Source organism: Bubalus bubalis, chromosome 12 (assembly GCF_019923935.1).
Source record: "Bubalus bubalis isolate 160015118507 breed Murrah chromosome 12, NDDB_SH_1, whole genome shotgun sequence".
Taxonomy (NCBI): Eukaryota; Metazoa; Chordata; class Mammalia; order Artiodactyla; family Bovidae; genus Bubalus; species Bubalus bubalis.
The window spans coordinates 103,687,482-103,712,613 of record NC_059168.1 but is presented as its reverse complement, the minus strand read 5'-3'; the positions used below and the strand labels follow the sequence as shown (position 1 = coordinate 103,712,613).

The window sequence follows — 25,132 nt, the reverse complement described above, 5'->3', positions numbered from 1 at the left end:
CAGGTCGAGGGGCAGAGGAGGGCCGGGCGGCCCCCAGGATGCATCTACAGGCCGCCCTCGGAGCTGGGCTGGGCGGCCGCCTCCAGTCCGTGGAGCACGCTGGCTACGTAAGAAACGAGCTCCTGCAAGGAAAAGGGGCTCAGCTGTCCTGGATGGTGTCTGGGCGCTGCCCCTGCCCTGTGGGGTGTCCCACAGCCCCGGCGGGGCCATGCGATGAAGCAGGGAGGGCCCACCGGCGCTCACCAGGCTGGAGGTGAAGCGTCCATGGATCTCCGCAACCAGGGGCTGGATGCCGCTGGACTCCAGCTCAGACAGGATCTCCTCTGCGGGCAGAGGATGGTCCTGAGGCCGGCGCGAGAGGGCCGGGCCCCGACCCTTCAGGGCTCAGTGAGAACCCTTGGGACTCAGGAGCACAGTGCCTGGCCCAGCACGTTCCCGCCCACCCCCAGTCAGTGACGGCCACGAGCCGGGGTCCTCACTGTAGGTGGCCAAATGGGCCAGCAGCAGGCACACACTCTCCACCACCTCTGGGTCATCACGGTGCAGCTGGTACGTCTCCTGGATGAGGTCCAGGCCGCTGCCGCTCTCCCTGGGCAGCACCACCTGCAGGGCGGCCAGCTCTGGGCAGGGGTGGGGGGGGTCGTTCCCTGATGGGTGGGCCTCAGGGTCCCCCAGGAGACAGGGAACAGCCATACTGAGTTTGTGGGGTTGTCAAGAGCCCGGAGCGCTGTGGGCAGCAAGCCTAAGCCGGCTGAGGACACCACGGTGGCCTCGGGGACCGCAGCAGTCAGGCCTTGACCACTGCGCACCTTGGGGGTGTTCCCCGGCAGAGGGCACCCGTCTCTCCACCCCAGCAGTCTCCCAGGCCGGAGGGGCGGGGGAGCACCCCACGCGAGAAGGCCTGTCAGGGCAGGTTAGACCCGGCTCCTGATGCCGTGTGTCATCAGGTCCTCTGGAGTCCCGGGGAGGTGGACACCCCAAGGTGTCGATAGATCCTCTAACCCTAACCCAGACTCTGACTCGGGTGTGGCTCACTGGGTTCTGACGACCCAGCTCCTGTGTGCTGAGCCACGAGCCTTTTGCTCTCAGGGCTCCAGGCCCTGTCCCCGCCCAGTTTGCTGGGATCCCAGACGGAGTAGGGGCAGGCCTGCAGCCTAGTTGTCTGCATCAGAAAGGGGCGACCCTGCCCCACTCCAGAGCTTCTCCAGGAGCGAGGGTCACCCCATCTAGCCTGCGCATCCAAGCGGACCAGACTTCACAGGCTGAACCACCCTCACGCTGCTGGAAGCCTTGGCCGGACTCCAGGCCCCAAGCATCCCTAGAGGGCTGTGGTCCTGAGTCGGGCGCAGAGCCTGGCCGGGGGCTGAGGGACAGCCAGGGCTCCCAGGCGGGGGGTTCAGACCCAGTGTGCTGCGCTGGCTTCACAGCCACGACTGGAGGAGCACCTCGGCTCACACCACGTGTGCTTGGGCAGGGGAGGTGGTCACGATACAGGGTCACACCAGCGAGTGTGACGTGGGTCCAGAGGACGCCTGTGTGCTGGGACTCTGGGTGTCTCTTTTCCCTGCCTTGAGTGTGTGCTGTGGGCCACCAGCAGGCTTCACTGGGAAGCCCGCCCCCCTCCGCCTCAGAGCGGCAGCCCCGTTGGATCCAGGCTCACCGGACACCTTGGCGAGGCTGGCCAGCCCGCGGTAGGCATTGTTCACTAGCAGGACTCGGTCCTGGTGCAGCTGTATGCTCTGCAGGAGCAGGTCCACCACCTCCGCACACTCCTGCTCCTGGATGCAGCCTGTGGAGGGGCCAGCACGCCTGTGTCCAGGGCCCGGCCAGCTCTCCAGCCCTGGGCCCCCAGCTGCTCACCCAGCAAGGACAGCAGCCACAGAACCGCACAGCCAGCTTCGGCCACCTCCGCGTCCCTGGGGAAGGTGGCCAGTACCTCGGCGACGAGAGCTGGGGCTCTCTCCAAGGGGGCCTTGTTCACAATGATAGCTGCAACGGGACGGGGTGAGGAGGGGTCGCCTGCTTCCCGGCGAGGGGAGAAGTGCCTGCTGTGTGCATGGTCCCTGGCCCCGCCTGCCACAGGAATAGCAGGAGCTATGGGGTTCCAGGTCTGCTGTCCTCTGAGATGGGGAAATGGGAGGGCCGATTCCAGCCTGCTCAGCAAGTCTGGGCAGGCATCAGACCCCACGGGGAGGCTTGGGGCATCTTGCACCCAGCTGTGCTCAGGGCCCTCCAAGGCTGGGAGACCTCTTCTCCTTGGGAAAATGACTGTCCAGGTGCTGGAGGGCTAAGTGGGACCTGGAGAGGAAGCCATTTGGCCGGCGGGGGTCCCCCTTTCTGAATCAAAAGTCAAGAGAGGTCGCCCAGTGCTAGAGCCAACCTGTGAGACCAGGGAAGCCCCTGATGTGTGCGAGCAGAGGGCCTCCTGGGGTGGGTGGATGGCGGGCCTAGGGTCAGGGTCTGCCCCTTCCTTTCTCCCAGCTCTCGGGTGCTCAGGGAGCAGCGGGAAGGGGTGCCCACTCACCATCTACCAGCAGGGCCCAGAGCAGGCTCAGGCCGTGGATACAGATGTCCCTGCTCCTGGGGAGGCTGTCCAGGCGCTTCAGGATGTCCTCAAACAGCCGGGCCCTCTGCAGCTCATCTGTGGCCAGTCCTGTGGGCGGGCCCTGGAGTGAGGCCACAGGGAGCCCCTCCCTCCCCTCCTGGCCTCGGGCACCACGATCTCACGCGTGCTTCGTCACTAGAGCCTGCTCTGGGCCAGCCTCCGCCCAGCGTGGGGCTCGGAAACAAAGGGGTGTTATCGGTCCATCCCCCGGGCCACCATTCCAGCACCTCGCGTCCCGTCATTGGGCTGGGACCAGCCTCCAGGGCTTCTCTTCCAAGGTGTTTTCTCTCGGGTGGGGAGCGGACATTGCCAAGCGGCCCTGACTTACGCCTGTCGTCCCAGCATGAAGGCGCATGGCAGCCCTTTTCACTGCCCGCCGTGAGGTCAGTGGACTGTGGCGGGCCAGTTAGTGTGGGCAGGCACCAGGTGAGGGCCTGGGCTCTCTGGGGCCCCAGCTTCCCTTTGCAGAGGTGAGTGGTCAGATGGGCGTCAACTTGGGTAAGGCCCTAGGGGGTGACCTTCTCCCCCACGCCACCCCTCGGCCAGGACTCGCCGGTGGCCATTGTGAGGCGGGCGGAGGGGCCGGAGGGGCCGGAGGGGCCGGAGCCTGAAGCCCACAGTGGTGTCACTGCCTGGCAGGGCCCATGCGGGTAGGCAGAGGGACGCACGTGGGCGCAAGGCGGCCAGAGGCGGTGTCTGTGCCCCCGTGGAGGGGCCGGGTGCCGCCCGCCCTGTGCCCAGTGCCCGAGGACGGCCCAGGTGGCACCCACCTTGGCTGGCCACGATGGTGAGCAGGCTGTAGACCATGGCCAGGAGCTGCTCCTCCGCGGGGTGGCTCTGCAGGATGCTGAGCAGCACAGCGGCTATGGTGCCGGTGTCCGCTACTGTGGCCGCCGGGTCCTGGGCCAGCGCTGCGTGGGCCCCGAGAGAGGAGGGTTTGCCCCAGGCTGGGGGCTTCGGGGAGGGGGGCCTCCATGATTGCGGGAGGACGCTGAGGTCGAGGGAGGACGCTGAGGTCGGGGGAGGACGCTGAGGTCGGGGGAGGACGCTGAGGTCAGGGGAGGGCGCTGAGGTCGGGGGAGGACGCTGAGGTCAGGGGAGGGCGCTGAGGTCGGGGGAGGACGCTGAGGTCGGGGGAGGACGCTGAGGTCGGGGGAGGACGCTGAGGTCGGGGGAGGACGCTGAGGTCGGGGGAGGACGCTGAGGTCGGGGCACGGAGCAGGCCCCCACAAGTGCTTGTGTGACCGAGTCAAGGGCCGCGGGGCTGGGGGCCCTGCTGGGTGGCCTGGGGGCCCACGCCAGGGTAGACATTAATCACAGTGGGCAGTAAAGCGTACATGGGAATTCAACCTAAATAATAAAGTTCAGAAAAGTAGTGAAATAATTCTAGTTTAAAAGCCAGGTATTTTAAAGCTTTGTTTAAAGACTCCAGGAGAAGCCCAGACTGTTGGCTCCAGCCTCTCTCGCTTACCCCCTCAGCTGACCCCCCTGGAAGCCCACGTCTAGGACCCCGCCCAGCCTGCCTGGGGTGGGGCGGGTGGTCACACTGCAGAACCCCCCGAGTCCAGCTCCTCCTTTCGTGCCTGGAGACCAGCCAGACCAGGGAGGAGCTGGCCCAGGGCCCCAGAGCAGGTCACAGGCAGGCCCCGGGTGCTGCCCCAGTCTCCTGGCCACACTGTGCCGTCATCCTGGGGTGAGGTTGGGTGGCAGAACGCCCAAAGGGTCCAGACACCAAGGCTGGACCTGGTGAGGGTTGGGGGGGGAGCCCACCTGGGCTCAGGGTGGGTGTCAGGGGGTAGGGGGAGCCCACCCAGGTCCAGGGTGGGTGTCAGGGTAGGGGGAGCCCACCTGGGCCCAGGGTGGGTGTCGGGGAGGTGGGGGAGCCCACCTGGGCCCAGGGTGGGTGTCGGGGTAGGGGGAGCCCACCTGGGCCCAGGGTGGGTGTGGGGGGCCGGGGAAGCCAACCTCGGCCCAGGGTGCGCAGCAGCAGGGCGCAGGCGCACAGCTGTATGTCCAGGATCCTCTGGTGCTGCTTCATGATGGTGAGCAACAGCTCCACCAGCTCCGCCGGCCACGGCAGACCTGGGTGGGTGGACAGGAGCAGGTGGGGGGGGGTGGGGGTTGGGGGCGTCACGCGTGGGCCCTGGGTGGCCGGACACCGTTCGTCAGGTGTGTGGAGTGCCTGCCACTGGTCTGCTGTAGCCGGCTTCCTATCCTAGCAGCTCTACGAGGCCAACCCTCCACTGACAGAAGAACCCAGCTGGTGTGACTCCAGAGCGCCAGCGCCCTTGGCTACGGCTGCCCTCAGAGGGGACGTCTACGGGCCCCTTAGACTGTCGGCTTGGCGGCCCGGGACCTGTGCCGAGCACGGGGAGGGGAGCAGGCCATGGCGGCAGGGTCCAGGCCCAGCTGTGCCTCTTCCCACTGCCGTCCCCTCTCCCAGCCTGTGTCCCCGTAGTGAGAGTGACAAGGTCAGAGGTGCTGGTGCCAAGGAAGCCGAGTCGTGGCCGGCCTGTCTTCAGGCAAGGTGCCTGAGGTGGGGGTGGCCACCAAGACCCCCTTCGGAAGGGACCCAGCACCGCCCTCACCTTCCCCGGGAGCAGACTCTCCTTGCCCATGGACTTTGTCCTGGCCACAGCCCAGCTCGATGGGATCGTGGGGAGGGAGGAGGGAAGGGAAATGGCCCAGGGGAGGTCTCCATGGCCTCATGAGGGGGCTGGGGCTTGGCCTCTGTGATCTGTGCAGCCCAGCCACTGGGATAGCCTGCTATGGAAGGATGGATGATGGACAAATGGATGGTGGGTGGATGGAGGAGGAGGATGGACAATGGACGGAGGGGACAGGTGGTGGGTGGGTGGAGGGGGATACTGGACAATGCACAGTGAGTGGAGGAGACGGATGGTGGGTGGATGGATGGATGATGGACAAATGGACAGTGGATGGAAGGGGCTGATGGTGGGTGGATGGGTGCATGCATGCAATATTCAGGCTGGAGAGACAGGTTGAATGCAGATCTTCCAAAACCATCTTTTGGTAGAATTAACGGTATTAGTATTAACACTCGACGGAGATGCACTCTTGAGAGGTGAGTAGGTTGGTGCGTCTGTACAGGCAGTGAGCAGCGTCTGTGAAAACGTCAAGTACTCAGACCTGCACATCTGGGGTTTTACTACACAGAAGCAGATGGAGCTCACAAACACCCCGAGGTGGTCCGTATGAGCTCAGTTATGACCCTGGGAAATCAGCAGCCACTCAGATGCCTGACCAGAGGGACGGTAGAGAGGTGGGGTGTCTGTGTAGCGTCCAGGAAAAGCAGGTGGAATGAGGCCACAGGAGATGGTTCTGACCCCGAGCCATCCACCGCCCGCCGCCCTTGGCTCAGTAAGAGAAGTCCAGGCTCCTGCTCCCAGCAGGTGGTGGAGCCGCGGATGCTGACGGATCAGGCCTCAGAGGAGTCCAGTGAGGAGCACTGGAGCAGGTAGGGCTCCCCAGGAAGGGTACAGGGGCGGAGTGGAGCTGGGGCCGGGGGCTCTACCCAGCTGGTCTTCAGGCATCCTCAGGAGCCTCTTCAGGGCCCTGTGCTGGACTTCAGGGCGGCTGGAGAAGTTCTGCATGACCTCTGCAGGGGACAGGGCAGTGTGGGGAGGTCTCGGCTCAGGGCCCATCTGTGAGCCCCCCACCACACAGACACACGTGAGCAGGCGTGACGCCACGCCCTTATCCCCACCTCCTGGGCAGAGCCACCGGGCCAAAGTCCAAGGTCAGCCTCAGCGCCCACCCAGTGGGTTCAACTCGGGCGACTCCCTTGAGGCCACTCAGTTAGCAGATGATGGGCTTCAACTGGACCCAGCTGTCTGCCTCCAAAGCCCATGACAAAGAGATGGGGAGACTGGACCGCAAGGACACAGGGGGTGCCCCTTCCCCACAAAGGGAGGCAGCGGTGGTCCACTGGGGGTAGGTGGGTGGGAGGGAGTCCCTTGTAGCCCAGGCAGGGGGCCACTGAAGGGGAGAAGGGAGTGAATGGCCCACCCACACCAGGGGCAGCGGGGTGGGAGGGTGGAGCCAGGCCTGAACCGAAGGTGACCTCCAGACCCATCGTCCACACAAAAGCAGAGGTGTGGCCCCGGCCGGTGCAGGTGGAGGGGTCTACTGAGCAGGGCAACGCTTGGGATGGATGAGGGGCAAGCCCACCAGCCGCACAGGAGGAGCAGTCCACGGGACCCCCCAGCTTTATAAAGAGGCCACAGGGCCCCCCTGCGCTGGCCTCTGGGGCCCCCATGGTCACCGAAGATGCTGGCCACGTTGCTCTCGAGCAGCATGTCGATGATGAACTCGGGCACCACCTGCCGGTGCAGAACCAGGGCGATGCTGGAGGACCGGAAGTCGCTGCGCACGGAGGTGACGTGGATCACGTCCCTGGGGAGGGCAGAGAGCGCCGCCTGCGCCCACGCCCCACTCGCCGGCAGCCGCGTGGCCCCCACCTTCCGTGGGAGCCCACCTTGCAAGCACCTCTCACAGCAGGCGCCCCGGCACATCCCGTCCAGGAGGGACCCAGCACTCGCACCCGTGTGGACCCCTCCCTCCATAATGTAGACTGAAAAAAAAAGGAATTCCCGGCTGTGTTGCAGTAAAGGTGAACAGAACACAGAATGGATCATTTTGTTCTTCTGACTTTAAAATACCTTAGAATTCAAACATGCTCCTGGGCCCGGGGCCATGGCCCCTGTCGGGCCAGGGCTCAGAGACGCGGCCGCAGTTTGGGACGGCCCAGCTCAGAGGAGCCATTGTTCATGGATGAAGCACTTTGTGGCATTGAAACCCCAAGTAGCCGCTGAGAGATTGAGAGGGGAAGACAGTGGCAGACAAGACTGAGATGGGACCCCGGAGCCTGAGCTCACCTGACGGTGACTCGCTCTGCGGGGTCGGCCTGGAGCATCAGAGGCAAGAGGGCCTGGAAGGTTTTCGCGTCGGGGACCTTCCTCTCCTCCATGGTCCGCAGGACGCCGCTCAGGCTGGCGGGGGAGCTCCGGATGGACTTGCGCAGGTGCATGGCTTCCAGCGTCTAGGAGGAGAGAGGACCGTGTATATTCTCCCTGCGGGAGGGAGGCGGCCTGACCCCGGCCAGAGGGAGCTGCGGTGGCCGCCGCTGTCAGGAAGGGGTCCAGCCACCTGTGCCCCGGAGTTCTGGTCCAAAGAAGAAATGCAGGTACGGAGAAAAGCCAGTGGCCATCTCACTGGCTGGAGGGAGTGGGGACAACCTCCCTCCATGGCCGGGACCCCACGGTGGGCCGGGTAGCGCACCTGAACTCGGCGGATCTCGTCCCCGAGGGGCTGCTGCGGGGCCAGGTGGGCATGTTACCAGCATCGCCCCCACACGAGGGCCCAGTGGGGTGGAGCGCGGGGGGCTTCACACAGGCACACCCACGGCGGGAGGATGCCATGGGGGTGTGCGCCCCTCTCAGGGCCAAGGTGGGCTCCCGGGGGCTGAGGGGCGGGGGCGGGCGGGAGGCCCTCACGTCCAGGAAGGAGCAGCTGGCCATGTCCAAGATGATGCAGCCCAGGGACCAGATGTCGGATTTCTGGCTGAAGGAGAAGCTGAGGGCTTCGGGCGCCATCCAGGACTTCTGGAAGGGGTCTGTTGGCAGGAGTGAGGTGAGCCATGCATGAGTCCCATGCTCCCCGGGGAAGCAAGCAGCTTGAAAATGGGCCCTTGGTCACTCTCCTTGGGGGAGGGAGAGACACGCTGTCCAAGGCCCTGGGTCAGTAAGATCCTAGCCCGCGAGGCTGGGGCCCACCAGGCCGGCCGTGTGCACCCCTGAGTCCCACGGTGGCTGCAGGAACGTTCGGACGGGGTGTCTCCAGGAAGGCTGAGACCGTGCGCTCACTCAGCATCGCCTCTGCGTGTCAGGACCTCGAGGCAAAGCTCTAGGTCCCTTTCCAGTTTCCCAACTTGAAGCCCAAACGGGGAGCCAGCAGAGCAGGGTCCCCGTCTGGCTCTCAGGGCCTGACCCATCTCGGGCACCCCTGCCTTTCTGGACCCCCGCTGCCCAGACAGAGTAAAGGGGGGCTCCAAGGACCCCTGCCATTTATACTGCCAGCAGACCGGCCTATCCATGCACCTGCCCGCCCACCCGCCCGTCCATCCTCCTGTCTGCATGTCCACCCGCCCGCCCGTCCATCCTCCTGTCTGCATGTCCGTCCACCCACCCGTCCATCCACCTGTCTGCATGTCCGTCCACCCGCCCGTCCATCCTCCTGTCTGCATGTCCGTCCGCCCGCCCGTCCATCCACCTGTCTGCATGTCCGTCCACCCACCCGTCCATCCACCTGTCTGCATGTCCGTCCACCCGCCCGTCCATCCACCTGTCTGCATGTCCGTCCACCCACCCGTCCATCCACCTGTCTGCATGTCCACCCGTCCATCCTCCTGTCTGCATGTCCGTCCGCCCACCCGTCCATCCTCCTGTCTGCATGTCCACCCGTCCATCCACCTGTCTGCATGTCCACCCGTCCATCCTCCTGTCTGCATGTCCGTCCGCCCACCCGTCCATCCTCCTGTCTGCATGTCCGTCCACCCGCCCGTCCATCCTCCTGTCTGCATGTCCGTCCACCCGCCCGTCCATCCACCTGTCTGCATGTCCACCCGTCCATCCACCTGTCTGCATGTCCGTCCACCCGCCCGTCCATCCTCCTGTCTGCATGTCCGTCCACCCACCCACCCGCCCGTCCATCCACCTGTCTGCATGTCCGTCCACCCACCCGCCCGTCCATCCATCTGTCTGCATGTCCGTCCACCCACCCACCCGCCCGTCCATCCTCCTGTCTGCATGTCCGTCCACCCACCCGTCCATCCACCTGTCTGCATGCCCGTCCACCCGCCCACCACGGGCAGCGTGCCGCCAGCACCTGCCAGCCCAGGATTCTGCCGTTCTCCCGTGGAGAGCCGCCCTCTCCTCTCACCGCCCTGATAGCTGTGAGGCTTGAAGCCCAGCTGCCTTTGCCCTGTGGTCTTTTCAGAGGATAGAAACATCTCTCTGACTCCTCACCTCTACCATCTCCTGGGTTACTCTGAGGCTCAGTAAAGAAATCCAACCCAAGGGGCTTCCCTGGTGGTGCAGTAGATAAGAACTCTGCCAGTGCAGGGAATACCGGTTCAATTTCTGGTCTGGGAAGACCCCACAGGCTGCGGAGCAACCAAGCCTGGGTACCACAACTACGGAGCCCGAGTTCTGGAGCCTGTGAGTCGCAGCTCATGAAGCCTGCACGCTCCAGGGCCCGCAGGCCCCAACAGCTGAAGCCCGTGTGCCTAGAGCCTGTGCTCCGCAACAAGAGAAGCCCCCGCAGTGAGAAGCCGGCGCACCGCATTTAGAGAGCAGCACCCCCGTCTGGAACTGGAGGAAGCCCGTGCAGCGATGAAGACCCCACATGGCCACATATAAACAAATACAACCCGAGCTAGTGCCCGGTGTCCACCAGGCTCCCCGCGCTTCCCTCCCCTTCCTTCCTTCGGAGACCTCCCTCCCCTCCATGAAGGGGAGCATCTCTGAGTGTCTTCTGGACCCTGCGTGTGCCCCACCGCTTGGTTGCACCCTGCTCGGTTACAGCCCAAGCAAGGGGGTCTCTGTGGAGTCCACAGAAGTCTGGGGTGGGGGCCGGTCTCTGGGGACCTTCTGAGCAAGGGGAGGTTTGCTGTTGCCCTGTTCCAGCTCCTAGAGTGGCCCCTGCCCTTGGACCCCCCTCGAGGGGATGGCCCCCGCTGCTCCCAGCCACTGCTGCCCCCGGCCGGGGTGGCCAGCCACCTTCCTCCGCCCGGACGTTCCACTTGGCCTTGTCGGTCATGAGCGTGCTGGAGCTCAGGTCCTGCAGTTTGCAGTGGGCGTTGTTGACAAGGGCGATGTTGGAGGGCTTGAGGTTCCTGCAACCGAGAGGCGTGCCCTTCCACCTGCTGCCCGGCGGGGCTACGTCTGCAAACCCTCCACTCCCGCCACACCTAGGGCCCCCACCCCTTCTCCACCCGCCTCAGTAAATGCCCTGTTGGGACCACTTTTAAAATACCACTTCTCGTAAGTGTAAATGGGGAAAACGAGGCAACTACGAGCAGGGAAACGGGCAATCCGCCTGCAGTCCCTCCACTGGCAGCCTTCTAGATCTCAGCTGAGAGCTCGTTTGGGGCCTGGCTTCCCATCCGTGACTGTAACAGGATTGCAAGCGCTCCCTGCCTGTATTGGTTCACATGGTTTTCTCTCCTTCACCCACGGGCGGGTCCTTCCAATGGTGACTCGAGCGTGCAGCTGCGCTGCTGCTGCGACTCCCAGGGTCGAAAGCTCGGCCTGGGAGGGCCCGGAGGCCACGGGTGCTGCTATCTGCTGCTTTCCTTGCACTTTAGAACCTCCCGCCCCTTGTGTGCCTGGGGAGGGTCGTGGAGGGCGTGGCACTCCCTCTGAGTCTGGGAGGTGCTCCGGGAGGAGTAGGGCCCACCCTCGTCTGGCTGCCCCTCCCTCCCATGGGCCTGCCCCTGGTGGACGCTGCCCTGGGAGGTGCCAGCCCCGGGAGGGGCCTGGCCACCCACTCACCTGTGGATGACGTCCAAGTGGTGCAGGTAGTCCAGCGCGTCCAGCGCCTGGCCTAGCATGTTCTGCAGCCACTGGGGAGAAAGAGATGCCGGGATGGGGGGCCAGCAAGTGCCTGCCCTTCACAGGCAGCTCGGGGGCTGCTCAGCGCAGCCCGTGAGGTCACGGCCCGTTCCCACCCTGTGGGTCGAGATGGGCCTGAAGCCAGTGGCCAACAGCTCAGAGCCAGCGCGGGAGCTTCTGCTGAGGGCTGTGTGGGGGCTCTCAGGACAGCAAGACCTCGTCAGTTGCAAGGCCCTGGGTTCCAGCCCCACGCTCTTGTCCCTGGGTTCCAGCTCTACCTGCACCCACCCCTCGAGGGTACCAGAGATGCTGAGTGTTCAGCTCTCACTTGGGACTTCCGTGTCCAGGTCATTAGTGAAAAGAGCCCTGAGAACATTCTGGAAGCAGTTTGTGTCAGCCACAAGATCCATGTGGTTTCTAGGACAGTGGTTTTCACACCATGTTCCTTGGGATCCTGGACCCCACCCAGGGTGCTCGAGAGGGGCCGAGGGGCAGGACCTCAGACTTCCTGACCCCAGGCCCCTGAGTAGAGTGCCTCTGATCTCCTTACTGGGGTTCTGAGAACATCCTGTGCTTGACAGGGTTCTACAAACAGGAAGTTTGAAACCCACTCTGAGCCTGTCTCGAGGCCCACCTTGGGAGAGGAGCCGGGTACCCCTCGGAACACCCCACCACCACCCACACACCACCAGCAGGGAGACGGTTCCCAGAGGCCCACAGAACAGAGGTCATGTGGTATGGGTCACAGGCCTAAATGTGAAAGCGAGATAGATCCAGTCTGAGGACAACGGAGCAAAATATTATCCTAATCCTGGGCCAAGAACAGCTGCCCTGAAGGCTCAGAAGGCACCAACCAGAGAAACACTGATGAACCGCAGCTCGTGACAGCTAAGAAAGTGAGCCGGCGGCCGCAGACTAGGAGACACCTGGGCACCGTGTCCAGAATACAGACACCGTTTGTCCGTTTGTACGGATCAGTAAGACGGATGGCCCCGTGTTTAAACGGGCCAGGGCCTGAACAGACACCAAAGGAGACATCCAAACGGCCACGAAGTGCTCGCCGTGCCCGCGCTCAAAGTCAGTGAGGCCGAAACGCGATTCTTAATTAAAACTAACAAGTCTGCGGCTTCCCTGGCGTCCTGTGGTTAGGACTCTGGGCACCCAATGCTGGGGGTGTGGGTTTGATCCCTGGTCGGGAATGAGCTCCCATAGACCACAAGCGAGAGTTCACACAGCACAGCTAGAGATCGCGCATGCCCAAGTGAAGACCGAAGATCCCGCGAGCCCTGGGCGAAGACCGAAGATCCCGCCAGCCGCTACTAAGACCCTATGCAGCCACGTGAAGAGACACTAAAAAGAAGAAGACTGACACGGAGCAGGGTGGGCCAGGATGCAGAGCCCGAGGGCTGCAACTTGAGGGTCAACACCAAGTCGACTAGCCATCCCGGAGACTGGGGATGCTGGCCACAGCAGCACACGCAGCCACTCTGTGACCTGGCAACTCCACGCTGGGGGACTCCCCCAGGAAACGGATATTTCGGTCCATCAGACACATGCCCTCGCTCACAACAGCCCCAAACTGGAAGCAATGCAGATGCTCACAGCCCTGGACCGGGTGCACAATGGAGATGCAACCATCCGATGGAGCCGTGCCTGGCCGTGGACAGGCGTGCTCTCCTGACACACTCAATTCAGTTCAGTTGCTCATTCGTGTCCGACTCTTTGCGACCCCATGGACTGCAGCACACCAGGCCTCCTTGTCCATCACCAACTCCCGGAGTTTATGCAAACTCATGTCCATCGAGTTGGTGATGCCATCCAGCCATCTCATCCTCTGTCGTCCCCTCTCCTCCTGCCTCCAATCTTTCCCAGCATCAGGTCAGTTCTTTGCATCAGGCGGCCAAAGTATTGGAGCTTCAGCTTCAGCATCAGTCCTTCCAATAAATATTTGGGACTGATTTCCTTAAGGATTGAGTGGTTTGATCTCCAAGGCTCTCTCAAGAGTCTTCTCCAGCACCACAGTTCAGAAGCATCACCTGGTGTGAGTCAGGCGTGAGTCACCTGACACCCTCACAGGTGAGTAAATCTAAGCACCAGGACAAACAGGAGAAACCAGACACAAGCGAATGTCATGCTGTCCGAGCCCATCTGTGGGAACTTCAGGGACAGGCAGAGGATCTCCGGAGGCGGCAGTCAGGCCCTGGGCACCAGCTGGGGGCCTCTGGAGGGCCAGGAGCACTCTGACCTCATGGGAGGCGGGGATGGAGTGTCTGCCCATGCAAAATTCAGCCCGCTCTACACTTAAGATCTGTGCACATTATTGCTGCTACTGCTAAGTCGCTTCAGTCGTGTCCGACTCTGTGTGACCCCATAGACGGCGGCCCACCAGGCTCCCCCATCCCTGGGACTCTCCAGGCAAGAACACTGGAGTGGGTTGCCATTTCCTTCTCCAATACATCAAAGTGAAAAGTGAAAGTGAAGTCGCTCAGTTGTGTCTGACTCTTCATGACCCCATGGACTGCAGCCTACCAGGCTCCTCCGCCCATGGGATTTTCCAGGCAAGAGTACTGGAGTGGGGTGCCATTGCCTTCTCCCTGAGTACATTACGGTAGGCAAATACCTTCATTCATAAGCGTCGGAAGAAATGAGCCTGGGCTCCAGTGGTGCGTGCCCCCTGCTCTGCCGGTGCCCCTCTGCCCCCGCTGTGGGGCCTCACAAGGTGCAGGTGGGCCCCAGGCCTGGCATCCCCAACAGTCTGTCTTACCTCGGAGTCTATGGCTGTCTTTGCCGCCCTGTTCTTCTCAATGACATTCTGGAAGCTTTCCTTGTGGTACTCCATCACCAGGCAGAGGAACAGAGAGGAGATCTGCTGAGGACGCAGCCCCTTAGCCGGGTCCCGCCTGGACCCCTTAGCCAGGTGCCAAGTTCAGGCCCCCGGCAGCCCAGGCCTGGGACCTCCTGGGCCATCACTGCTCCAGGACCTTCCTTCCCCAGGCCACCACCGGCGGTGGCTACGGCAGCACTGCCCCCGTCCCCCAGGGGGTGGACACGGCCCATCCCGAGTGGCTCCCCGCTCCTGCCCCACTTGGGCTTTTCTTAAAGGTGCATGAGTCCACCACGGCACACGCAGGCCACGGCGCCTGGGGCCCTGGCACCTTCATCCCTTAGGGCTCAGCTGAGACCCACTCCTCCCTCTAAGGGGCCTCGCCTGATGGGACCCAGCAGCCCCTAGCTCAACCCCATCTGGAGTAACCAGCAGGCAGGCCTCGGGGTCCCTGGAAAGACGAGGAGTCAGATGGCCACCGGGACCCAGCACAGGGCTTAGGGGCTGCCAGGCCCAGACTTGAGAGACACTGTGTTGTTGCCAGCTGGTTTCTCCCAGCCTTCTCCTGGAAAGTGGGATAATGAGCCCCACGCAGAGGCTGTAGGGTCCCAGGTAAGATGCTGCCCAGAAGCCCCGCATGACCCGGAGGGTGCAGAGCCAGGGGGTGCCTTGCAGAGGTCCTGCTATGGGCGCTCACAGGGTTACAATCGGCGGGGTGGGGGGCCCTCTGTGCCCGCCGAGTCCACGGGGCCGGCTCTGACCCACCTCACTGTTCCACATGATGAAGAGCTCCTGGTAGATGGAGATGTGGGCGTGCTGAAGCTTCAGCAGTGGCATCAGCTGTGGACAAGGGCAGACGAGGTGGAAGTGTGGGGAAGACCGCATCTCAGCCAGCTCCTCCGCCCAGGGCAGGGGCAGGGTCCCGGGAGGGCCGGCGGCCCGGAGGTTAGGAGCCAGATGGCCCAGGGTGAGTCCTGTCTCCAGGATGTACTGGCTGTGCTGTGTGGCTGGGGACAGGCTCCGCGACCTCTCCGAGCCGCCCAGCCCCATCTGGAGAGAGCAGTACCCATGTTACCTGCCTCGTGGGGTGACAGGAGGACCAGGTGAGCCGATGCCGGCAGAATGCTGGCCCCCCGGAAACAAGCAGAGTCCAGGATATCTGGAGGAAGGGGTGTGGCCGAAGGGAGGAGGGTACTGCTGTGCCCTGGCCCCCTGGCCTCCTGGCTGTGGGCACTAGAGTTCCCAGGCCCCTGCCCTGAGCTCCAAGTGCTTTGAGAACAATCGCAGTGAGGCGGCAGAAGTGGCTCCCTTAGCAACTTGGAGCCAGATGGACAGCTGCTCATGATGGCGGGTTGGGTGTGAAAGGCAGTGGCCTAGCAGGATGTGGGAGGGAGTTGGGCAGGAGGGCTGTGATGCTTGGTGGGGTACGGGATGGCCCCCCACTTCTTTCTTCCATGAATGTGGCCTGGGTCCACCACTGTGCCTCAGACACGTTGTGGACGGAATAGCTGCTGGTAAAGCTCAAAAGCTGGTGATTCCAGAAAGAAGAGAAACGGGTGGCCACTAGATGGAAGGGGAGACATTTAGCTTCGTGTAAAATCCAAGAAGAGCAGAGAAAACAACTCAGAGCCTTTGCCCAGCAAACTGAAGCATACGCAGCTGTTTCTGCTCTTATTCTAAACCAGGATGTTACTGTCAGTGCCGACAGGCAGATCTAAGGAATGTAAACGAGTTTACATTTTCTTTGTTAGACAATACTCTATTTTCCAAATTTTCTGTTGTAACTGATACTTTCATAATTAAAGAAAAAGATCTTTTAAAAGATGGTTATTGGTAGAACAGCCTAGGGACCCAGCCAACATTTAAAGGTAATCTTCTCTGAGAATGTGTATTCTAAGTTGTCGGCACCTGGATTTAGAAATAAATGTTTGGGGCACAGACTCCCTTCATGACATGGGGGATCTGGCTCCACAGCACCAGCCAAGAGCTGGTCCTGACTCTCCAAGCCCCCAGCAGCTTCCACCCTTCACTCCACAGGCGGGTACAGAACAGGCTCTGTGCGTCCTGCATCACATCCTCTGGAGAGGTGATCCCCCAGAGAGTTACCTCCTCCAGGGCCTCGTTGGCCTGATGCTCATCAATGCACTCCACCTAGAGCAGCACAAGAGAGCTCGGTCGGTCTACACGCAGTGAGCACCCCCGTCAAGACTCCCACCCACCACCACCAGCATCAAGATCCCAGTCACTGCCATCGTCACCGCCACCACCGCCATCATTCGCCAGGGGTGCCAAGCTCCTATCATTCGTAACCCACCACACAGCACCAGATGGGCCTGGAGAGGTTCTAAGGGACGGATCCAGAAATACTTTAAGCAGTGAGATCATCTTTGCTCCTATTGCAAGGATAAGTTTAGGACAGCATAACATACACTTCAAAGCATCATTAACCATTTTCAGGCCATCTCGAAAGCCGGGAGGAAAACAGTGTGTCGCCCCGAGAGCCAAGGAGCTTGGCAAAGTGTCAGCCTTATCCTGCGTTTCTCACTCGGGCCGGGAGGGCTGTCCCCGGCGCTGGACGTGGCTGCTGGGGAACGTGTGCAGAGAGAGGCAGGTGCCGGGCAGAGCAGCACCAGCTTCGACTCTGCACCATCCTTGGTGGCAACGACTGTGGGTGCACACTGTCCCCACATCTTACCAGATCCTCACCCAGAACTTCCGCTCGTAAGATTTACCAGTGGAGAACTCCTGTAATCAGCTGACCACAGATGAAACTGCAGTTGGAGAGTGGTTCTCAGACCCGTGCGAAGACCCTGAAACAGGCGCCCTGTGCATCCCTTTCTTCTGCTCAGGGGCTCATGCTTAAGTCATTTTGGCCAAAAACATGCTGAGAGCTTTAAAATTATCACCTCTTTTTGACCTGGAAATCCCACCTCTAGGAATTTGTCCCAAGGAGACCATGGATCCTCAAAAAAAAATTAACTGTAAGATTGTTTATCAGGGTTGCTTATTGTTGTTTGGTCACTAAGTTGTTTGTGACCCTTTGTGACCCTATAGACCCCATGGAGCCCGCCAGGCTCCTCTGTCCATGGGATTTCCCAGGAAAGAATACTGGAGTGGGCTGCCATTTCCTCCCCCAGGGGATCTTCCCAACTCAGGGATCGAACTCAAGTCTCCTATAAAGGTGGATTCTTTACCACTGAGTCACCAGAGAAGCCCCATCAGAGTTGCTTATACAGAGTGAAAAATCAAGAAAATTTTAGCGCTTGTTGTCCTGAGTGGATAGCTGGGGGGTCAGTCCTGGAAGCCAGCCCACAAAGGAGCAGGAGGCTTGTACGCATTCCCAGCCTGCCTGCCTCAGGGGAACTGCTGCAGAGACAGGAAGTCTGGCAGAGCGGAAGGGTGTTGGCAGCAGCCAGCAGCAAAGCTCTGGCCTAGACCCTCCATTCTTCTGGGCCACCTGGGCTTGGACATGCCAAGGTGCACACTACACATCCCCCTGCAGTGCGCACTCCACCCTGCCGTGCCAGCCCTGGTGAGGAGGTAGGGGAAGGGCCCAGGGTTGGTGACCTGCCCTTAAACTTGTGTGACCTTGGGCAAGTCCCTGCCCCTACTCCCCAGCCAGCCTCCTTCAGTTCAGTTCAGCTCAGTCGCTCAGTCATGTCCGACTCTTTGCAACCCCATGGGCTGTAGGATACCGGGCCTCCCTGTCCATCGCCAACTCCTGGAGCTTATTCAAGCTCATGTCCATTGAGTCGGTGATGCCAACCAGCCTCCTTATCCTTGGCTAAGGATAAGGGCTCATTGGTCCCACTTTGTTGAGTTGGTGGGCAGTTAAATAAGATGACAAGGATGCCTGGCACCATCTCCACGTAAATGGGGAGTATGGTGGTGGTTGCTGCTGGAATAAACATGAGTATTCCTTCCCCATCAAGGTGGAAGAGTTGAGTCTCCAGGGAACCCCAAGGAGCCTCATACCACCCCCACAGCTCCCCCCGCAGCCTCTCGCCACCCCTGGATTGCCTCCAGGACTGCTGGCAGACAGGAACCCGGCTGTCGTATGAGGAAGCCTTCCTCTAGGGTGGGGGAGGTCCGTGTGTGTCTGGGGCGCTGGCCCCACTGGAGTGCCTCAGGCATGGCTCCTTACCTGCTTTATCACTCGTTTTACTTTGGTTTTTGTCTCCTCTACCACGAGGTTCACCCCCAAAGCCCCAGGATTCAGCCAGTGCAAAATCTGCCAGCAAAAGAGAAGCTTTCAGGAAAACGTACCCGTCTTTGCACTTCCCAGAGTGTGCCCACCTCCAGGGTCTGTTCCGGTCCTCCTAACTTTCTTCGTGGGCTGGCAAAGAAGGCAATGACCCAGAAGGCTGAGGAGGCCTGCAAAGGCAGAACCTGAGCCCGTCTCTCAGGGGCCGATTCTGGAGCTCCGTCCACCACCCCAGGCCCCTTCTCCAATCTGTGGTTAGGACCAGCCAGGCGTCCGAGAGCCAGCACCTCCCTGGGGCACAGGGTTTCTTCACTCGCTGTAGCCTCTTAGGATCCCAGCTTCCAGCGGCCACCTCCAAACTGAGCCACCGAACAAGAAAGTAACTGGTCCATAATTGGTGCAATCATAAGCCATGGCCCCATGTGAGCCTGGCATGTGCCAAGCGCTTTACAGCCGCCCACACAGGTGGCACTGTTGCTTATCTCCTCATTTAGACTGGAGGAAACTGAGACACCAGGAGCCGGGTCCTTGCCCAAAGGTACAGCACCAGTATCTCAGAGGGCCTGGCCTGAACTGGAAGTCGGGAGTCTGACTCCAGAGATGGTGCGTGGACGCATGAGGCTGGGTGGCCCGAGCACATTCCTCAGAGGATGAAGGACAGGGTGCTGCGGGAGGCAGAGGAGTTCGTCCAGGTGGTGGGGCCCTCAGTCTATGGGCCCTCAGAGTCCAGAGAAGTTTTAGGGTTCTGACGGGGTGGAGACCTGAGCAACTCATGCCCCTGCAAGAAGGCTCACACTCAGGCACTCTCAGCAGGCAAATGAAACAGTAAAACGCACACGTGTCTCAGATCAAGGCTTTTTTTTCCTCTTAAAAAGTAAATTTGTTTTTAAAATTCTCTGGTCACCCAGAAACTCCTCTGCTTTACCACCGGCTCACTCCCCACCCCCGACCACCCCTTCCCCTGTCGCTCCAACACAAAAGGGGATTCTCACAAAGTGAGCAAAACCTAACTTAACAAATCATTGTCAGATTAACGAATCTTTTTACAAAGACTGACTCTAACATTTAATAAAGTGGACATCTTATGCATTTGGTAAACATTCAAATGCACTCATCTCACACAATAGCAAAGTAATGCTCAAAATTCTCCAAGCCAGGCTTCAGCAATACGTGAACCGTGAACTTCTGTGAACAGCGTGAATGTTCAAGCTGGTTTTAGAAAAGGCAGAGGAACCAGAGATCAAATTGCCAAAATCCACTGGATCATCGAAAAACCAAGAGAGTTCCAGAAAAACATCCATTTCTGCTTTATTGATTATGCCAAAGCCTTTGACTGTGTGGATCACAATAAACTGTGGAAAATTCTGAAAGAGATGGGAATACCAGACCACCTGACCTGCCTCTTGAGAAACCTATATGCAGGTCAGGAAGCAACAGTTAGAACTGGACATGGAACAACAGACTGGTTCCAAATAGGAAAAGGAGTTCGTCAAGGCTGTATATTGTCACCCTGCTTATTTAACTTATATGCAGAGTACATCATGAGAAACACTGGGCTGGAAGAAGCACAAGCTGGAATCAAGATTGCCGGGAGAAATATCAATAACCTCAGATAGGCAGATGACACCACCCTTATGGCAGAAAGTGAAGAACTAAAGAGCCTCTTGATGAAAGTGAAAGAGGAGAGTGAAAAAGTTGGCTTAAAGCTCAACATTCAGAAAACGAAGATCATGGCATCCGGTCCCATCACTTCATGGGAAATAGATGGGGAAACAGTGGAAACAGTGTCAGACTTTATGTTTTGGGGCTCCAAAATCACTACAGATGGTGATCGCAGCCATGAAATTAAAAGACGCTTACTCCTTGGAAGTTAAGTTATGACCACCCTAGATAGCATATTCAAAAGCAGAGACATTACTTTGCCAACAAAAGTTCGTCTAGTCAAGGCTATGGTTTTTCCAGTGGTCATGTATGGATGTGAGAGTTGGACTGTGAAGAAGGCTGAGTGCCGAAGCATTGATGCTTTTGAACTGTGGTGTTGGAGAAGACTCTTGAGAGTCCCTTGGACTGCAAGGAGAGCCAACCAGTCCATTCTGAAGGAGCTCAGCCCTGGGATTTCTTTGGAAGGAATGATGCTAAAGCTGAAACTCCAGTACTTTGGCCACCTCATGCGAAGAGTTGACTCATTGGAAAAGACTCTGATGCTGGGAGGGATTGGGGGCAGGAGGAGAAGGGGACGACAGAGGATGAGATGGCTGGATGGCATCACTGACTCGATGGACATGAGTTTGAGTGAACTCCAGGGGTTGGTGATGGACAGGGAGGCCTGGCGTGCTGCAATTCATGGGGTCGCAAAGAGTTGGACATGACTGAGCAACTGAACTGAACTGAACTGAACTGAAACATTCAAATGGCTGTCTGAGGAGGCCTTACAAACAGCTGTGAAAAGAAGAGAAGCAAAAGGGAAAGGAGAAAAGGAAAGATACAGCCATCAGAATGCAGAGTTCCAAAGACTAGTAAGGAGAGGGAAGAAAGCCTTCCCAACTGATAAATGCGAGGAAATAGAGGAAAACAATAGAATGGGAAAGACTGGAGATCTCTTCAAGAAAGTGAGAGATACCGAGGGGACATTTCATGCAAAGGTGGGCACAATATAGGACAGAAACAGTATGGACCTAACAGAAGCAGAAGATATTAAGGAGACAAGAATACACAGAAGAACTAAAGAAAAAAGATCTTCATGACCCAGATAACCACAATGGTGCAATCACTCATCTAGAGCCAGACATCCTGGAATGCGAAGTCAAGTGGGCCTTACGTAGCATCACTACAAACAAAGCTAGTAGAGGTGATAGAATTCCAGCTGAGCTATTTCAAATCCTAAAACATGATGCTGTGAAAGTGCTGCACTCAATATGCCAGCAAATTTGGAAAACTCAGCAGTGGCTACAGGACTGGAAAAGGTCAGTTCTTGTTCCAATCCCAAAGAAAGATAATGCCAAAGAATGTTCAGACTACCACACAATTGCACTTATCTCACATGCTAGCAAAGTGATGTTCAAAATTCTCCAAGCTAGGCTTTGACAGTATGTGAACTGAGAACTTTCAGATGTTCAAGCTGGATTTAGAAAAGGCAGAGGAACCAGAGATCAAATTGCTAACATTTGTCGGATCACCGAAAAAGCCAGAGAATTCCAGAAAAACATATACTTCTGTTTCATTGACTACACTAAAGCCTTTAACTGTGTGGATCAAAACAAACTGTGAAAAATTACTCAAGAGACGGGAATACCAGACCACCTGACCTGCCTCCTGAGAAATCTGTGTGCAGGTCGAGAAGCAATGGTTAGAACCGGATTGGAACAATGAACTAGAACCAAATTGAGAAAGGAGTACGTCAAGGCTGCATATTGTCACCCTGCTTATTTAACTTATATGCAGAGTACTTCATGTGAAACGCTGGGCTGGAAGAAGCACAAGCTGGAATCAAGTTTGCCAGGAGAAATATCAACAGCCGCAGATATGCAGATGACACCACCCTTATTGCAGAAAGCGAAGAGGAACTAAAGAGCCTCTTGATGAAAGTGAAAGAGGAGAGTGAAAAAACTGGTTTAAAATTCAACATTCAGAAAACTAAGATTATGGCATCCGTCCCATCAGTTCATGGCAAACAGATGGGGAAACAATAGAAACAGTGAGAGACTTTATTTTTGGGGGCTCCAAAATCACTGCAGATGGTGACTGCAGCCATGAAATTAAAAGACACTTGCTCCTTGGAAGAAAAACTATGACAAACCTAGGCAGCATATTAAAAAGCAGACACATTACTTTGCCAACAAAGGTCCATCTAGTCAAAGTGAAAGTGGCTCAGTCATGTCTGACTCTTTGCAATCCAATGGACTATACCGTCCATGGAATTCTCCAGGCCAGAACACTGGAGTGGGGGGCCTTTCCCTTCTCCAGGCAATCTTCCCAACCCGGGGATCAAACCCAGATCTCCTGAATTCCAGGTGGATTCTTTACCAGCTGAGCCACCAGGGAAGCCCAAGAATACTGGAATGGGTAGCCTATTTCTTCTCCAACAGATCTTCCCAACCCAGGAATCAAACTGGGGTCTCATGCCGTTGCAGGAAGATTCTTTACCAACTGAGCTACAGGGAATCCCCCATCTAGTCAAAGATATGATTTTTCCAGTAGTCATGTATGGATGTGAGAGTTGGACCATAAAGAAAGCTGAGCACGGAATTGATGCTTTTGAACTGTGGTGCTGGAGAAGACTCTTGAGAGTCCCTTGGATTGCAAGCTCATCCAACCAGTCAATCCTAAAGGAAATCAGTCCCGAATATTTATTGGAAGGACTGATGCTGAAGCTGAAGCTCCTATACTTTGGGCAGCTGATGTGAAGAACTGACCTGATGCTGGGAAAGATTGAAGGCGGCAGAAGGGGACGACAGAGGATGGGAAAGATTGAAGGCGGCAGAAGGGGACGACAGAGGATGAGTTGTTTGGATGGCATCACCGACTCGATGGACATGAGTCTGAACAAGCTCCGGGAGTTGGTGATGGACAGGGAGGCCTGGCAGGCTGCAGTCCATGGGGTTGCAAAGAGTTGCACACAACTGAGCGACTGAACTGAACTGAAACATTCATTTCTCTTTATTTTCCAACTTTCCTTTTGTTTTGTGAATTTTTTAGGCCCTAAACATTTTCACAAGCCCTGGAAAAGGCCCAGTCTCCCCCAGCTAGGGACTACTGACAGGGTGTCTTAGGAGCCTGAGGGCTGCAGATGTTGAATTCTGAATGTTCTAGGGTTTGCAGGAGCTGAAGCGCATGGACCTGTGGGGAGAAAAGGATGAGGTTGTTTTCTAGCATGGAAAAAGCAAGAGAGTTCCAGAAAAACATCCATTTCTGCTTTATTGACTATGCCAAAGCCTTTGACTGTGTGGATCACAATAAACTGTGGAAAATTCTGAAAGAGATGGGAATACCAGACCACCTGACCTGCCTCTTGAGAAACCTATATGCAGGTCAGGAAGCAACAGTTAGAACTGGACATGGAACAACAGACTGGTTCCAAATAGGAAAAGGAGTACGTCAAGGCTGTATATTGTCACCCTGCTTATTTAACTTATATGCAGAGTACATCATGAGAAACACTGGGCTGGAAGAAGCACAAGCTGGAATCAAGATTGCCGGGAGAAATATCAATAACCTCAGATATGCAGATGACACCACCCTTATGGCAGAAAGTGAAGAGGAAGTAAAAGGCCTCTTGATGAAAGTGAAAGTGGAGAGTGAAAAAGTTGGCTTAAGGCTCAACATTCAGAAAACGAAGATCATGGCATCCAGTCCCATCACTTCATGGGAAATAGATGGGGAAACAGGGGAAACAGTGGAAACAGTGGCAGACTTTATGTTTTGGGGCTCCAAAATCACTGCAGACGGTGATCGCAGCCATGAAATTAAAAGACGCTTACTCCTTGGAAGGAAAGTTATGACCACCCTAGATAGCATATTCAAAAGCAGAGACATTACTTTGCCAACAAAGGTCCATCTAGTCAAGGCTATGGTTTTTCCAGTGGTCATGTATGGATGTGAGAGTTGGACTGTGAAGAAGGTTGAGTGCCGAAGCATTGATGCTTTTGAACTGTGGTGTTGGAGAAGACTCTTGAGAGTCCCTTGGACTGCAAGGAGAGCCAACCAGTCCATTCTGAAGGAGATCAGCCCTGGGATTTCTTTGGAAGGAATGATGCTAAAGCTGAAACTCCAGTACTTTGGCCACCTCATGCGAAGAGTTGACTCATTGGAAAAGACTCTGATGCTGGGAGGGATTGGGGGCAGAAGGAGAAGGGGACGACAGAGGATGAGATGGCTGGATGGCATCACGGACTCGATGGACGTGAGTCTGGGTGAACTCCGGGAGTTGGTGATGGACAGGGAGGCCTGGCGTGCTGGGATTCATGGGGTCGCAAAGCGTTGGACACGACTGAGCGACTGAACTGAACTGAACTGATATTCAGACTGGAGAGGCCTTAATTTCATCCGTCATTTTAGAGAGGGGGAAACCCAATGTAGAGGGGCAAGGGACACCCAGGAGGTCCCCTATGAGCTAGAGGCAAACACTGGCTCAACATGGGCACCTTGCCTCCCTGGGGTCAGACGTGGAAGCAGGGCGGCTTTTCAGGTGTGCTGTGCTTAGTTGCTCAGTCGTGTCCAGCACTTTGCAGCCCCCGTGGACGGTAGCCCACCAGGCTCCTCTGTCCGTGGGATTCTCCAGCCAAGAATACTGGAGTGGATTGCCGTGCCCTACTCCAGGGGATCTTCCCCACCCACCGATCGAGCCGGGGTCCCTCGCAGTACGGGGCGGATTCTTGACCAGCTGAGCCACCAGGGAAGCCTTGGGGGCCACAGGGACTGTAACCGTTAAACCGGTAGGAGCTGGGGGCAGTGGCCACAGAGCCGGGTCCTGGGCTCGGGCCTGACCATCGGCCCCTCGTCGTCCCCGCCTATTCGCCAGGGGACCGCTCGGCACCTGGTACTTTTCCATAGTGTCTTCAGGGGAAGACTCGGCCTCCCTGCCCCTCCGCGGGGCACTGGGGTGCACCTCTGGCCCGAGCCGCAGTCGGACCCTGGACTGAGCATGCGCAGTGTGGTCCGCGTCCGGTGTTCGCCCATCCCCCACCCGGGGGGCACCCATCAGCCCCCGCGAGCTCGCTTGCCGACCCGGGCCCTCTCTGCCTGAACCGCGCCGGCAGCTGCGTCCTTTCCGGAGGCCGGCCCTCAGGGGCGGGGCCTCGCGCGGGGAGGGCGGGGCCTGAACGCGGCGGGGAGGGCGGGGCCTGGGTGCGGTGGGCCGCGCGCGGCCC

General features: G+C 58.4%; 1 protein-coding gene across 2 annotated transcripts; it reads right to left on the bottom strand.

Moving 5' to 3' along the window:
* STKLD1 (serine/threonine kinase like domain containing 1) lies at positions 1 to 25,047 on the bottom strand. 2 transcript variants are annotated; one of them, XM_045162333.1, is made up of 19 exons: positions 24,799 to 25,047; positions 18,207 to 18,293; positions 16,169 to 16,213; positions 14,828 to 14,902; positions 14,003 to 14,104; positions 11,179 to 11,249; positions 10,405 to 10,520; positions 8,122 to 8,240; positions 7,504 to 7,667; positions 6,891 to 7,021; positions 6,141 to 6,224; positions 4,571 to 4,687; positions 3,376 to 3,516; positions 2,525 to 2,653; positions 1,861 to 1,989; positions 1,661 to 1,789; positions 480 to 620; positions 244 to 323; positions 1 to 122 (listed from the first exon to the last, which is right to left on the bottom strand). In XM_045162333.1, exons 1-19 carry the CDS (start codon positions 24,961 to 24,963, stop codon positions 45 to 47), a joined length of 2,103 nt encoding a protein of 700 aa, XP_045018268.1. In that variant the 5' UTR covers positions 24,964 to 25,047; the 3' UTR covers positions 1 to 44. The 2 variants fall into 2 exon arrangements, with proteins under 2 accessions (XP_045018268.1, XP_045018269.1); XM_045162334.1 differs by having other exon boundaries at positions 6,891 to 6,991.
* Between the last annotated feature and the right edge of the window lie 85 nt (positions 25,048 to 25,132).